Source organism: Trichosurus vulpecula, chromosome 1, assembly GCF_011100635.1.
Source record: "Trichosurus vulpecula isolate mTriVul1 chromosome 1, mTriVul1.pri, whole genome shotgun sequence".
In the NCBI taxonomy this organism is placed as follows: Eukaryota; Metazoa; Chordata; class Mammalia; order Diprotodontia; family Phalangeridae; genus Trichosurus; species Trichosurus vulpecula.
This window is the reverse complement of record NC_050573.1, coordinates 98,783,778-98,799,771: the sequence shown is the minus strand read 5'-3', so window position 1 is coordinate 98,799,771 and position 15,994 is coordinate 98,783,778. Positions and strand designations below refer to the sequence as shown.

At 35.6% G+C, this 15,994-nt stretch overlaps 1 protein-coding gene across 1 annotated transcript in view; it reads left to right on the top strand.

Moving 5' to 3' along the window:
• Positions 1 to 15,994, top strand: part of KHDRBS3 (KH RNA binding domain containing, signal transduction associated 3) — a 273,510-nt gene that overhangs the window by 154,070 nt on the left and 103,446 nt on the right. The window contains exon 4 of the mRNA XM_036748646.1: positions 77 to 223. Within this exon, the coding sequence (XP_036604541.1) occupies positions 77 to 223 (147 nt within the window). The remainder of the gene's footprint in view (positions 1 to 76; positions 224 to 15,994) is intronic.

Genomic DNA, 15,994 nt, shown 5'->3' with positions numbered 1-15,994 from the left:
AATAGACGCTCATGTATTTTAGTCATTATTTTTCTCATAATTGCACATTGTCAAGAATGATTTCTTTTGTCTTCAGGAAGAAGAGTTGAGAAAAAGTGGAGAAGCAAAGTACTTCCACCTAAATGATGATCTGCATGTTCTCATTGAAGTTTTTGCCCCTCCAGCAGAAGCATATGCTCGAATGGGACACGCTTTGGAAGAAATTAAAAAGTTTCTCATTCCTGTTAGTATAGTAATTTTATTTCTTCTAAATAATATACTTGAACAGTTAAATATGAAATTCCTTCCTTGATTTCCTTGTGAAATCCTTATCTGTATTTTGTACTATGATATCTTTGTCTAATATAACTTCTAAGCCCCATTACAGGTGATTGTGGATAATAAAAGATTTGATAACTTAAGCATATTACACTGATAAGGTAGGGAGGGTGGAGGTGAAACTTACCATGCTTTTTTTTTTGCTTTTGTTTTTTGGAGGGGGGAAGGCAGGGAAATGGGATTAAGTGACTTGCCCAAGGTCACACAGCTAGTACATGTGTCAAGTGTCTGAGGCCGGATTTGAACTCAGTTCCTCCTGACTTCAGGGCCGGTGCTCTACTCACTGCGCCACCTAGCTGCGCTGAAGCTTACAATCCTTACCATCCATTTCTCTAGAAAAAACGTTTTAGTGTGGCTTTTTGGTGTCTGTGTCCTATATGCTAGGCACTGTATTAAACACTGAGAATAGAAATAAAGACTAGACCTATGATGTAACTGGTAGGGGACTCCTAGATGCAGAAACAAATGTACAACAATATACACAGGTGCCTTTTCTACAACTTAAAGTCTTTGAGAGTTTTCTAGAGCTAGTTCTATGTCCACTAAACCATTGGGGTAGAGTGATAAAATGATAGATTAATGCAGAGCTATATATCAGTTAGATATCTTTATATTCATCTATCTATCATTAAAGGAGGGAGAAAGAAAGATTAAGGCTGAAAAGATAGTTTGGAAGTATCTCCAGACAGCAAAAACAAAAGAATATAATTATGTGATAGTATAGTCCTTGAAAATAGTGTCAGAAATGCTAATTCTAAGAAAGAGGTCATTCTAAGAGTGAGCATATCAGGGCGCTAAGAACAACAAAATGAGAATTTTTTTTTTTACTTTAGTATGCTCTACGAACAAAGTAATTTCTATTCTTCCTCCCCATTAACCTGTACCCAATATTGTCTATCATATATCTACCTTGAGACTTGTTCACATATATGTATATCTTCTGGGTTTGTTTTTTACTTTTCCTACTATAATCATGAGCTTGACAAGCACCAACAAAGATTTCACTGTTTAAAAAAAGAATAAAGAGCACTAGTTATGAAGCCATGAATCCCCACTACCTATGATTTTTTAAAAAGTACATTTCAAATTTTAAATGGTATAATCATTTTCTCAGTGTCCAGCTTGACACTTATTCCTTTCTGAATTTCCTTTTACTCTCTCCTACGTATTTTTAAATACTTCTTTGGCACTCTTCTTTTTTGGAGTCATTTTTACCTTTCCACTCTCCCCATAACTTTAATCATAACTCCCACATAAAAGCCCTCCTTTATACCAAATAAATATAGTCAGTGAGGTAGTGAACTAAAAGTGCAAAAAGAAACATATGTGCAGGGTGTCCCAAGCATCATAGTGCTGCTTTAAGCTTCATTAGCTTTTGTAGCTTAAAATGGCACTAAAACATTAGGGAAACCCTGTAATTTTGGACACAAATAATCTTGGCATATTTTTCTTTGACTATGAGTATCTGTTACAAGAGTTTTGGTTTTGTTTCCTCCCCACACTACTCCCCCAGTGAGGGTGGGTAGAGAGAGAAATTTTTGAAAGAAAGAAGATGGGAAGTAAAATTAATAAGACTTAGCAATTGAAAGGGAAGAGGCAAAGATGATTCAGGTGATAAGCTCAGATCCTTGGGAGAGACTGGTGGTATAATAAACAAAAATAAGGGACCTAAGAGGGGAAGTATTTTAAGAGAATCAAATTATTTCAGTTTTGAACATGTGTTTTGGACAGGTAGAAAACCCAAGTAGAAACATCTTATTAGATAATTGTCACTATAATGAAAGTTAGTTGTAAATTCTTCTTTTTTGTGCTTTTACTTACTTGTCTCTCTATTGCTTATAAATGATCTTCATAAACACTGAAGTTTTATGTACTTGAAATCAGGAAGACCTGAATTTGAATCCTAACTCATATACCTACTAGCATTGTGACCCTGGGCGAGTCACTTAACCTCTATTTGGAGTCTTCTTATCTGTAAAATGGTGATAATGATAGCATTTATTGCCCAACGTTCACCTACTAGATAATAATAGTACCTACTGCCCCGAATCAAATGAGATAATATGTTTTAAGAGCTCTACAAACCTTAAAGCACTGCATACATGCTAGCTATTATTACAATCTTTATCATTGTTATCATCATCATCATCATTATTATTATGTGAATGTCTTCAAGATCTCTGTAAAAAGCCTCTTGTGAAGGGGGAAAAAAAACAATCCTGGTAACAAGCATAGTTAAAGCAGAACAAATTCCTGTATCTGCCCTATTAAAAATGTCTTTTTCTTCACCTTAGTTTCTCCCCCTGTCTCTGTCATGAGGGGTAGCATGCTATCTTACAGGTTTTTGGCAGTCATAGAAGTTCATTTTATGATAAGATTTGTTAAAAGTATTTCAAAATTATTTTTCTTTATAATATTGTTATTATTCTACAAATTGCTTTCCTGGTTCTGCTCACTTTGCTCTGCATCCGTTCACTCATGTCCTCCCAGGTTTCACTGAAACCATCTCTTTTCAACAGTTATTGAAATTATTGATAATTTGTATTTCTTTTGAGAACTGCATGTCTGTATACTTTTGTCTGTTGGAGAATGCTTTTGTTATCTATTCCTTGTATATCTTGGATATCATGTATTGTTTAGAGAAACTTTGCTCTAGATTTTTTCCTCCTACTTAATGATTTTCCTTCTAATTTTATCTACATTGATTATTTGTGTAAAACCTTTCCAATTTTATCTTTTCTAAAACGTTCAACTTATCTCCATCACTCTTTCCTTTGTCAGGCCAAAAACTCTTTGCCTATCTCTGTTAAAGGTCAAGTCAACAAGCATCATTAAATATACTCTTCGGTTAGGTGCCAGGGAATTCACTAAGAGGTAAAAAAAGAAAGACCCAAAAAAGTACTACTTACTTTCATAGCCTAATAGCAGAGGCAACACATAAACAGCTATGTACACATAATATATACACGACAAATTGGAAATAAGATTAAAGGGAAGGCACCATCATTAAAGGAGTTCCAGAAACGTTTCTTATGGGATCTGAGATTTTAGCTGGAACCTGCAGGATGTCAGGAGTTAGAGATGATTTGGAAAGTAATTCATGCATGCCTGACAGCCTGTGAAAATGAAGTCAGGAGATGGAATGTCTTCTGGAAGGAACAGCAAGCAGGCCAATATCATTGAACATTGGATCATACAGTAAACAGAGAGGAGTGAAGTGCACGAAGACTATAAAAGTAGGTTTCAAATTATGATGAGTTTTAAAAGCTAAAGGATTTTATATTTTATCCTATAGGTGATATATAGGGAGTTTATTGAATTGGGTGGAGAGGGGTGACATGGTAAGAACTATAATTTAGGAAGGTCACTTTGACAGTTGAATGGAAGGTGGATTGGAGTTGGGAAATACTTGTTGCAAGGAGACTAATCAGAAAGCTGTTGCAGTAGGCCAGGCATGAAGTGATCAGGGTGAAGAGACTGTCAGAGTCCCAAGCTAAGGGGGCATTGCAAAGATAGAATCTATAGATCTTGGCTACAAATGGGAGACTGAGATAATGAATTCAGTTTTGGAAATGTGGAGTTTAAGATATCTATGGGGCATCCTATTGGAGATGTCAGACAGAATGTCAGGAGAGAGGTTAGGACTAGACAAACAGATTTCCTCTAATATGTTTATGATAAGACCTTTTATATCTAGGTCATGCATTCATTTCAAATGTATTTTCATTTAGTTTATGAGGTAAGATGTTGGTTTATACCTAATTTCTCCCAAACTTCCTTAAAGGTTTTCCATCAGCTTCTGTCAAATAGTGAGCCCTTATTCTAGTAGTTGGATTTGTAACCCATTGTGCTGCTGTTTGGTTGCTTCTGTTTTGTGTACATAATCCTCTCCAGTTATTAACATTAAAAAATATTAAACAGCTTTGATGATTACTGTTTTGTAATAAGCCTTAAGACAGGATACTTCTCATCCCTTTTCTGTTTGATAGGTTTTTTTTGTTTGATAGGTTAGGTTTGGTTTGTTTTTTTCCCTTTTGTGCTGATAAATTTTATTATTTTTTTATTTTATAACTCTAGTTACTCATTTTACCTCTCTTCCTGTAGTTCCTGCATCCTTTTGGTAATTTGATTGCCATGGCATTTGTATTAGTAAGGGCCAGAACTTGTCTCTCCTCATTTAGCAACTCTGTTGTTTGCTGTTGTCTCACCCTGCTGAACTGTTGGCAGGTGTCTGCCTTCCTTTTATTTCTTTTAGCTGTTGCATTTGTTTTTGGTTTCATTTGTTTTAGTATTCTACCCAACTCTTGTTTTCTAAAAGAAATCGTTTGAACTCATTCATATTAGTAAAAACCTTTTATATTTTCTATAATATAATGCATAATTTTGAAGGGCACATAATTTTAGGGGGCATATAATTTCATTTCCTTTTTAGTATATCATTTTCCAATTTTTTTTCCTTTCATTTCAAGTTGGAGGAGTAGTCCTCAGTGATTCTGACTGGAGTTTCTTGTTGTGTGATCTGAATTTTCCAAGTTGCTTGCGTTAATTACACTTTACCCTGAAATCTCTTTGCAAATACTTTTATGAATGAATTAAATCTAGTATCCTTTTCTCAGTGATATTCTATAAATTCTGACAGTTTGTATTATATCTCCTGAGAACTTTAGATCTGTCCTTGAAAAGGACCTCAGAGGCTGTAAGTCTCTACTCTAACACTTCATTTTATAGATGAAATAATTTAAGCCAAGGGAGTACAAGTGACTTATTCTGTTGTATCTTCCATTTATAACATTTGTGGGTAAATTTAAAAATGATTTCCTTAAATATGGTAAATAAGACTTGTTTTTAATCATAGTTTTCTGGGAAGTGAATGATTATTAGATATTGTCTTTGAGACTTATATTCCAAGTCAGGTGATAATAGTGGTGGGTTGTAATGGTGGTAGTGATAGTAGCTGTAGCAGTAATTATTATTGTCATTGTTACCTAGACTTCATTTTTTCTTCTATTTTCTATCTTTTGACTTGCTCAAATAATTTTTGGTTTCTTACTGTGTTTTTAAATTCTGCCTTAATTTGTATCATCTAACTGGCATGTTGAAAAGGCACTGGGCCTGGAGTGAGAAGGAACTGAAGTCAAATCAGGTCTCAGACATTTGCTAGCTATGTGATCCTAGGCAACACTTAGCCTCAGTTCCTTCAACTGTAATATGTAGATGACAATACCACTTAACTCCCAGGATTGTTTTGAGGATCAAATGAAATTGTTTTTGTAAAGTTCTTTGCATAGTGCCTGGCACATAGTAGGCCCTTAGTAAATATTCCCTCCTTCTATTCCTTCCTTTGTAAAGTTGCTTACTTTTATTTCTCTTGTTCTCATGGAATTTGTTTTCTTATAATTCGTTTACATTTTGAGTATTTAGGTCAGTATTTCTTACTACATAATATTTACTTATTATAGTTTAACCTTTATTAGATTATTTGCTTATTTTGCTCCTGCTGGTATACATGGTTTCAGTCTAGGCTTATCTTATACCCAACTGAATTGTTCTCTCTCAAGTGCTGTCTTTTTTTCCTTTATTTTTTTTAGGAAAAATATTGAGAAATAGCCTTTGTTTAAATACATACAATACATATGTGTGTATGTATTTCCAATCATAGATGGCTCTTTTTCCTTTTTAGTATACAGCTAGGGAAACTCTAAATAATATATCTTCTGCCTACTTGGACGAATTGACTCCACGTCTGTTACTTTTAATCGAGGCTAATGGGAGAATAGTAGGAAAATTGAATCAGATTTCACAATGTATCATTTTCTTGTTACAATATAATATACTCCACATTTAGTTAAGCAGTAATTTTCATGGAAGGAAATCCAGTGCAGTTGAGCAATTCCTGTCCTAAATCCTTGCTGTTCATTTATATTGACTTTCCAGCCTCAACCTTTCTATGCTTCCTCCTTTTTTTTCTTTTCTCATGTACAAGACATTGCATGAGAGTTATTTCTTATCTATTCAAACCTATATATGAGACTGTGTCCTGATGAATTTAATGCACAAAACGTCTGTGTGTGTTTTCTTTAATACTTTGATTAGCTTTTCTGAGATGGGAGTAATTCTTGGAAGCATATACTTTTTATATTAGAAGGAATTAAAGTTTTAAAACTATGGTTATGCTAGTTCACTGTTGTAACTGAGTTGGATTCAAGCGTAGATTCAGATTTTATTTTTGTCTCTTTTTTAACACCACTCTTTTTTCCCCACCCCATTCCCTGTTACCATTTGAACTCTCCCTTGTTACAAGGGAAAATGTCTATTCAATGTCAACAAGAACAACAGTAGTTTTGACATGATGGTGTTTTCCACATATGAAATTGCCACCTCTGGGCTGAGTTAGAAGATATATTTTTCTCACCAATATTCAAAGCCTAAGATTGTTTGTTACAATTTATTAGATTTTAACTACTTTTTAGTGTTCTTATTTATCTTTTGTGTTCATTATAGATATTCTCTTCATGCAGCTTTCTTTACATCATTTAATAGAAATCTTCTCATATTTCTTTAAAATCCTCATTTTCATCTTTTCTTGTAGCAAAATAATCCATTCTGTTTGTTAAACCACAGCTTGTTCAGCTATTCCCCACATGACAAAACACACTCATTTAATAGTTGAGACTGGGGTTTTAGAAAGAAGACTCTCTCTCATCAAGTACTTATATTCCTTTATTTTGGTAAATTGTTTTATAGTTGAATAAATGAACATTAAGGAAAAATCATTTATTAAGTGCTTTCACAATGATAAGCACTAGGGATTCAAATAGAAATGTAAGATAGTCACCCCTGCTCTCAAGGAGTTCACATTCAAATGGGAGAAACTACAAACTTGGAAAGCCTCAGCAACAAGTCAGATAGAAAAGTTCCATGATCCTTAGGGTGAAGCAGCAAAACAGATGGTAGCATTCATCTTTAATGTTGTTTCCACTGATAAAAATCATGCTTGCTTCTGATTTTGAACAGAACAATGCCAACGGTTTTGGTGGCAAAAACTATTTTCTAGGTCTTTAGTATTTGTAGCTTTAGCTCTGTAAGAGTAGTTGTTAGGCTGCATCTCCATAGGGATTGCTTTCCAAGGTGATGGATGTAGCAGTGTGCTGGAAGTGTTGGTATTCCCAAAGCTCATGGGTTCTTGGTCTTGTACAATCTCCATTGTCTTTGAAGGGAAGGATATGGTAGTTAAGATGATAGTGATTGTTTGACTCTCCTGGCATATGTTAGCTCCTGTTTCTCCCTCAGGTACTTTTGCTACTTTAGCTATGCTGGCTTTGTTTGTAATTGGTCAAGATTGGTGGCCCCTGATCTAGAGGAATTGCTTCCCTAGATAATGACTGCAAAGGCTGAGTTGAAAGGAGGACTGGTCATCTAGGAATCACTGCCACTCCAAGAGCTCCTGTGTTTATCTACTTGTTCTGCAGTTGGTCAGCATCTGTTGGTGATAGTGGTGAAGAAGGTAGTCTCCTCCATGGTGATTTCTCCCCTCAATGATTGCTGTGGAAACTGGAAACACAAATGGCCAACTAATCAACACAGTCTAGAATAGTACCTGAGACAATAAGATGCTTACTAAATGCTTATTGGTGGGTTGATTGTACTTTTTGTGGGATTGCTTGAACCAATCTTTCATATCGTCTTTGATAGTTTGCATTTCTTCTCTTAAAAACTGCACAGTGGGTATAGTGCTGAACTTGGAGTCAGGAAGACCCAAGTTCAGATTCTGTCTTAGACACTCACTGTAGAACCCTGGCAAGTTGTTTAGCCTTTCTCTTCTCAGTTTCCTCATCTGTAAAATAGATTGTTATGAGACTCAGATGATATTTTTTGTAAAGAGCTTTGCAAACGTTCAGGCATTATATAAATACTAATTATATCGTCATTAATTGCCATAGTTGTTATTATTCTCGCAGATCCTTTGAACACTTACCCATCAGGAAATGGTTCATATATATTTGGGTTAGGTTCCTACTTATTGTAGGCGTTAAACCTTTTTGATGCAGATGTTCTCTTTGCTCTCAGCCAATGGAGAGTATCTGTTCTTATCCTGTATTGTTGATTGTATCGATTTTGTTAGATATGAAAGGATTTCAATTTCATTTAATCAAAATTACTTTATTGTCTTTTGTGAATGCCTTTATACCTTGTTTGATTAAGGACTCTCTTAGCCATGGCTTTAAAGGTACTTTTTGTTTTGTTTTGTTTTCCTGTGATGTGGCCTTAAATGTTGAGTTCGTGTCTGTAGTTTGAATTTATTGTGGTATATGATATTTGTCTATATATAAAGAGTTTGTCTAAACATAATTCCCATCATGTTCCTTTTTTCTTCTCCAGCAACTTTTGTCATATAGAAAATTCTTCCCCAAATAAATATGTTCATAGGTGCATCAATACCGGGTTTTAAAGTTTAGTTGTTTCTGAATTTTCCTTACCTACTCTGTTCCTCTTATCTATTTTTCTGCTTTATTCAGTAGTAGATAAGTTTTTTTTGTTTTTTTTTTTTTAGTATGTCAGACACATCCATTAGCCTTTTTCTTTTTTTTTTTAATTTAAATTTATTTATTTAACATATTTGGTTTTCCGCATTGACTTTCACAACAGTTTGAATTACAAATTTTCTCCCCATTTCTACCCTCCCCCCCACTCCAAGATGGCTTATATTCTGGTTGCCTATTCCCCAGTCAGTCCTCCCCTCTATTACCCCCCCCTCCCCTCTCATCCCCTTTTCCCTTCCTTTCTTGTAGGGCAAGATAAATTTCTACGCCCCATTGCCTGTGTATCTTATTTTTTAGTTGCATGCATAAACTTTTTTTGTTTTTGAACATCTGATTTTAAAACTTTGAGTTCCAAATTGTCTCTCCTCTTCCCTTCCCACCCACCCTCCCTAAGAAGTCGAGCAATTCAACCTAGGCCACACATGTATCATTATGTATAACCCTTCCACAATACTCATGTTGTGAAAGGCTAACTACATTTTGCTCCTTCCCAGCCCATCCCCCTTTATTGAATTTTCTCCCTTGACCCTGTCCCCTTTCCAGAGTGTTTGTTTTGATTACCTCCAGCCCCATCTGCCCTCCCCTCCATCATTCCCCCCCTTTTATATTTTTTTATCTTCCTCCCTCTTCTTTCCTGTGGGGTAAGATACACAACTGAGTATGTATGGTATTTCCCCTCAGGCCAAATCTGATGAGAGCAAGGTTCACTCATTCCCCCCTCACCTGCCCTCTCCCCTCCTCCCACAGAACTGCTTCCTCTTGCCACCTTTATGCGAGATAATCCACCCCATTCTATCTCTCCCTATCTCTCTCTCTCAGTATGTTGCTCTCTCATCCCTTAATTTCATTTTATTTCTTTTAGATACCTTCCCTTCATCTTCAACTCACCCTGTGTCTGCTCTCTCTCTTTTACATATATATATATGTATATATATATATACACATATATATATAAAAACACATATATATATACACATACATACACATACCCCTAGATATATACATACATACACATTCACTTATATATATACATAAACATATATATATATATATATATATATATATATATGCATATTCCCTTCAACTACCCTAATACTGAGGTCTCATGAATCATACACATCATCTTTCCATGTAGGAATGTAAACACAACAGATCAACTTTAGTAAGTCCCTTGCAATTTCCGTTTCTGGATTACCTTTTCATGTTTCTCTTGATTCTTGTGTTTGAAAGTCAAATTTTCTATTCAGTTCTGGTCTTTTCACTGAGAAAGCTTGAAAGTCCTCTATTTTATTGAAAATCCATATTTTGCCTTGGAACATGATACTCAGTTTTGCTGGGTAGGTGATTCTAGGTTTTAATCCTAGCTTCATTGACCTCCAGAATATCGTATTCCAGGCCCTTCGATCTCTTAATGTAGAAGCTGCCAGATCTTGGGTTATTCTGATTGGGTTTCCACAATACTCAAATTGTTTCTTTCTGGCTGCTTCCAGTATTTTCTCCTTGATCTGGGAGCTCTGGAATTTGGCAACAATATTCCTAGGAGATCTCTTTTTGGGATCTATTTGAGGAGGTGATCGATGGATTCTTTCAATTTCTATTTTGCCCTGTGGCTCTAGAATATCAGGGCAGTTCTCCTTGATAATTTCTTGAAAGATGGTATCTAGGGTCTTTTTTTGATCATGGCTTTCAGATATTCCAATAATTTTTAAATTCTCTCTCCTGAATCTATTTTCCAGGTCAGTGGTTTTTCCAAGGAGATATTTCACATTGTCTTCCATTTTTTCATTCCTTTGGATCTGTTTTATAACATCCTGATTTCTCATAAAGTCACTAGCTTCCACTTGCTCCAATCTAATTTTTAAAGTAGTATTTTCTTCAGTGGTCTTTTGGACCTCCTTTTCCATTTGGCTAATTCTGCCTTTCAAGGCGTTCTTCTCCTCATTGGCTTTTTGGAGCTCTTTTGCCATTTGAGTTAGTCTGTTTTTTAAGGTGTTGTTTTCTTCAGTGTATTTTTCAGTGTTTTTTTGGGTCTCTTTTAGCAAGTCATTGACTTGTTTTTCATAGTTTTCTTGCATCCTTCTCATTTCTCTTCCCAATTTTTCCTCTACTTCTCTAACTTGCTTTTCCAAATCCTTTTTGAGTTCTTCTATGGCCTGGGGCCAGTTCATGTTTTTCTTGGAGGCTTTGGTTGTAGGCTCTATGACTTTGTTGTCTTCTTTAGGCTGTATGTTTTGGTCTTCTTTGTCACCAAAGAAAGAATCCAAAGTCTGAGACTGAATCTGGGCATGTTTTCGCTGCCTGGCCATATTCCCAACCAACTAACTTGACCCTTGAGTTTTTCAGTGGGGTATGACTGCTTGTAGACTAACGAGGTCTATGTTCCACGTTTGGGGGGGGAGGTGCCAGCTCTGTCAGACTCGCAGTACTCCTTCCCCAAGAACCCCCAGTCCAGACTGGGCTTAGATCTTCAGCCGGCTGTTGCACTCCTGCCTCCTGCTCTGATCCACCACTTAATTCCTCCCACCAGGTGGGCCTGGAGCCGGAAGTAACAACAGCTGTAGCTGCCCCACCTCCGCTGCCCCCGGGGCTGGAAGCCAAACCGGGCAGCTTTTCCCACTAACCTTCTCCGCAGTCTTTGGTGTTTGTGGGTCGAGGGGTCTGGTAACTGCCGCAGCTCACATATTCAGGACGCTAGGGCCCCCTCCACCCGGCTTCTGGTCTGGATGGTCCACGCCGCTCAGGCTGGGCTCTGCTTCACTCCGTTCCCAGTTCTCACCTCCGTGTGGGATAGACCTCACCCAGAGACCATCCAGGCTGTCCTGGGCTGGAGCCCTGCTTCCCTCTGCTGTTCTGTGTGTTCTGCCGTTCTAGAATTGGTTCAGAGCCATTTTTTATAGGTTTTTGGAGGGACTTGGGTACGGAGCTCACTCTAGTCCCTCCTTACCAGCTGCCATCTTGGCTCTGCCCAGTAGTAGATAAGTTTGATAAAAAATGCTTCATATTATGATATGAAGTTGGGAAATTCTGCACCCCCTTCATTCCTACCTTTTTGTTTTCATTATTTTCCTCACAATTCTAGACCTATATTAATTTATTATTATGCTGTTACTGTTTTGTCTTGCTCTATAACATATTTCCTTAGTAGTGTGATGAGTGTAGTACTAACTTAGAAAATACCATTTTTATTTTATTGGCTCTGTTTAGGCATGAACACTGAATATCTCTCCATTTATTTATGTCATTTTTTTTCTCTGAGGGTATTTTATAATTGTATCTATTAAGAAATTTCATTTGCATTAATAAATTAGCTCCTAGATTTTTTGCATTTTCTAGTTATTTTGAATGTGAATTCCTTTTCATTTCTGTTTTGACTTTGTTATTGATAGTTTTTTGTTTATTTTTGCATGTTTATCATGTAACTTGATACTTAACAGAACTTAATTGCCTCCATTATTTTCTTTGCTAATGCAAAGCAGTCTTCTAAGCAAACCATCATTGTATCAGAAAATAAGAATAGTAGGGGCAGCTAGATGGGACAGTGAGTAGAGCACCTGCCCTGGAGTCAGGAGGAACTGAGTTCAAAAGCCAACCTCAGACACTTGATACCCTTACTAGCTGGGTGACCTTGGGCAAGTCACTTAACCCCAATTACCCTGCCTTCCCCCCAAAAAAAATTAAAAAAGGAAAATAAGAATAGTTTTATTTCTTCTGTATAAATGCTTATGCTTAAATCTCATGTCTAATTGCTGTCACTACCATTGCTAGAACTACATCAGTTAAAAGTGGTGAAAGGAAGCATACTTTTTTGTTTTGTTTTATTTTACTCTCTCAAGTTTTGGGAAAGTTTCTAATATTTCTGCATTGCAAATAATATTAACTCTTGCTTTTAGATAGGTTTTTTTAACTGAATTAAAAAGTGGCCTTTCTATACCTCTGCTTTGTAAGATTTTTCTTTTTAAGCAAAATGGATGCAATACTTTGTCAATTTTTTAAACTGAGTAGTGATTTTAATTTTCCTAATCTTAAACTGTCTTTGTATCCCTAGAGCAAATCAATCTTCATTATACAGAACTTTTCTGTAATATTTTACAAGGATTTAAAAATTTCAATCCATATTCATTAATAAATTTCATCTATATTTCTCTTTCTTTGATTTATTCTTTCCTAGTTTTGGTATCATGATCAGGTATAATGATCACTTAGCCACTGTCTGCCTTAGTTTCCTCATCTGTAAAATGGGGATAATAATAGCACCTGCCTCCTAAGCTTTTGTGAGGATAAAATGAGATAATATTTATAATATTTCAAAGTGCTTTGCAAACCTTAAAGCAATATATATGTATGTGTGTGTATGTGTGTATACTAGCTATTATTATATGATTATATAGTATGTTCTAAAGTTTTAAGCTTTAGTGGCTTAAAACTGCACTAAGACTTTTGGGATGTCCTGCATTTGTTTTGTAAGTTTTGTAGAGCTTTTTCTTTCTTAGTTTTCATGAATAATTTATGTAGCGTACATGCTAGTTGTTTCAATTTTTGATAAAATTCAAACTGGAAATCCACATGGACCAAGTTCTTCTTCCCACTCCCTTGGAGGTACTTCCTTCACACGTACTTCAATTTCATTTTCTGAAGATATATCATGTACCTTATTTAATATCCTGTTAATTTGGTTGTTTTTATGTCTCTTTAGAAAATATTTCATTTATTTTAAATTTTCATTTTTGTTATATAACTGTATAAATAACACTTTTATATTTCATGTGATATTGTCAGAGTGTCATTGTTCAGAATTATATCTTTAATGTGTTTCAAGAAAATTTTGAATAGTTTTGCTTTATGAATAAAAGACATCTTTTTTGGAAAAGATTGTTTAAGGAAGCCATTTGATCTATTAATTTTTTTCATAATCAAGAAATACATACAATAGTATAATATCTTTTGCATCTTTTAGTCAGTTACAAAATAGTAAAGATAGTGTCCATGGTTGAATATCACTTAGGAAAGGCTACTTTTTCCTTATCAATTTCTTCCTTGTGTTTTAGCCATGATTTATGTATTGTTGCATAAAAATTTCATAAAGGTAAGAGAGGTGGTATTTAGGTATGTATTTGACATTTTCTTTATTTCCAGCAAAAATACTGACCACTAAGATGGAGTAATTAAGTCCATAATTGAAGTTTAAGGGAGATTCTCTGTTTCTTTATGGTGTTCTCTTTTTGCATATATTGTTCTAATAGTTACTTCAAGCCCTGAAACACTACACAGCATCAATCAACAAATATTTATTAAACATCTACTAAGTGCCAGGAACTGGAGATATAGGAACACAGAATTACTAGCAATTAGCTTACATTTTTTTATTGTTTTCTATTTTTTGTTTGTTTGTTTTTAATTGTTTTCTCAACAATTATTTTATTATTTAATATTTTAGTTTTCAACATTGATTTCCACAATATTTTGAGTTACAAATTTTCTTCCCATTTCTAACCTCCCCCCACTCCAAAATGGCATATATTTTGACTGCCCTGTTCCCCAGTCAGCCCTCCCTTCTGTCACCCCACTCTCCCCCATCCCCTTTCCCCTTACTTTCTTGTAGGGCAGTTTAGATTTCTATGCCCTGTTCCCTATATATCTTATTTCTCAGTTGCATGCAAAAGCACATTTTTTGAGCATCTCCTTTTAAAACTTTGAGTTCCAAATTCTCTTCCCTCTTCCCTTCCTACCCACCCTCCCTAAGAAGACAAGCAATTCAACATAGGCCACACATGTATCATTATGAAAAACATTTCCACAATACTCATGTTGTGAAAGACTAACTATATTTCCATCCATCCTATCCTGTCCCCCTTTTCAAAAATGTTTGCTTTTGATTACCTCCTCCCCCTTTCTGCCCTCCCTTCTATCATCCCCCTATTTTTATCCCCTTCTCCCTACATTCCTGTGGGGTAAGATACCGTATTGAGTGTGTATGTTATTCCCTCCTCAAGTCAAATCTGATGAGAGTAAGATTCATTCATTCCCCCTCACCTGCCCCCTCTTCCCTTCCAACAGAACTGCTTTTTCTCGCCACTTTTATATGAGATAATTTACCCCATTCTATCTCTCCCTTTCTCCCTCTCTCAATATATTTCTCTCTCATCCATTAATTTCATTTTATTTTTTTAGATATCACCCCTTTATATTGAACCCAACCTGTGCCCTCTGTCTATATATATGTATATTCCCTTCAACTACCCTAATACTGAGAAAACTCTCATGAATTACACACATCATCTTTCCATGTAGGAATGTAAACAAAAGAGTCAACCTTAGCAAGTCCCCTATGATTTCTCCTTCTTGTTTACCTATTCATGCTTCTATTGATTCTTGTGTTTGAAAGTCAATTTTTCTATTCAGCTCTGGTCTTTTCACTGAGAAAGCTTGAAAGTCCTCTATTTTGTTGAAAGTCTATATTTTGCCCTGGAGCATGATACTTAGTTTTGCTGGGTAGGTGATTCTTGGTTTTAATCCCAGCTCCATTGACCTCTGGAATATCATATTCCAAGCCCTTCCATCCCTTATTGTAGAAGCTGCTAGATCTTGGGTTATCCTGATTGTGTTTCCAATAATTTTTAAATTATCTCTCCTGGATCTATTCTCCAGGTCAATGGTTTTTCCAATGAGATATTTCACATTGTCTTCCATTTTTTCATTTCTTTGGTTCTGTTTTATGATATCTTGATTTCTCATAAAATCACTAGCTTCCACTTGCTCCAATCTCATTTTTCAGGTAGTATTTTCTTCAGTGGTCTCTTGGACCTCCTTTTCCATTTGGCTAATTCTGCCTTTCAAGGCTTTCTTCTCCTCATTGGCTTTTTGGAGCTCTTTTACCATTTGAGTTAGTCTATTTTTTAAGGTGTTGTTTCGTTCAATATATTTTTCAGTATTTTTTGGGGTCTCCTTTAGCAGGTCATTGACTTGTTTTTCATGGTTTTCTTGCATCTCTCTCATTTCTCTTTCCAATTTTTCCTCTACTTCTCTTACTTTCTTTTCCAAATCCTTTTTGAGTTCTTCCATGGCCTGGGACCAGTTCATGTTTTTCTTGAAGGCTTTTGATGTAGGCTCTTTGACTTTGTTAACTTCTGTCTGTATAT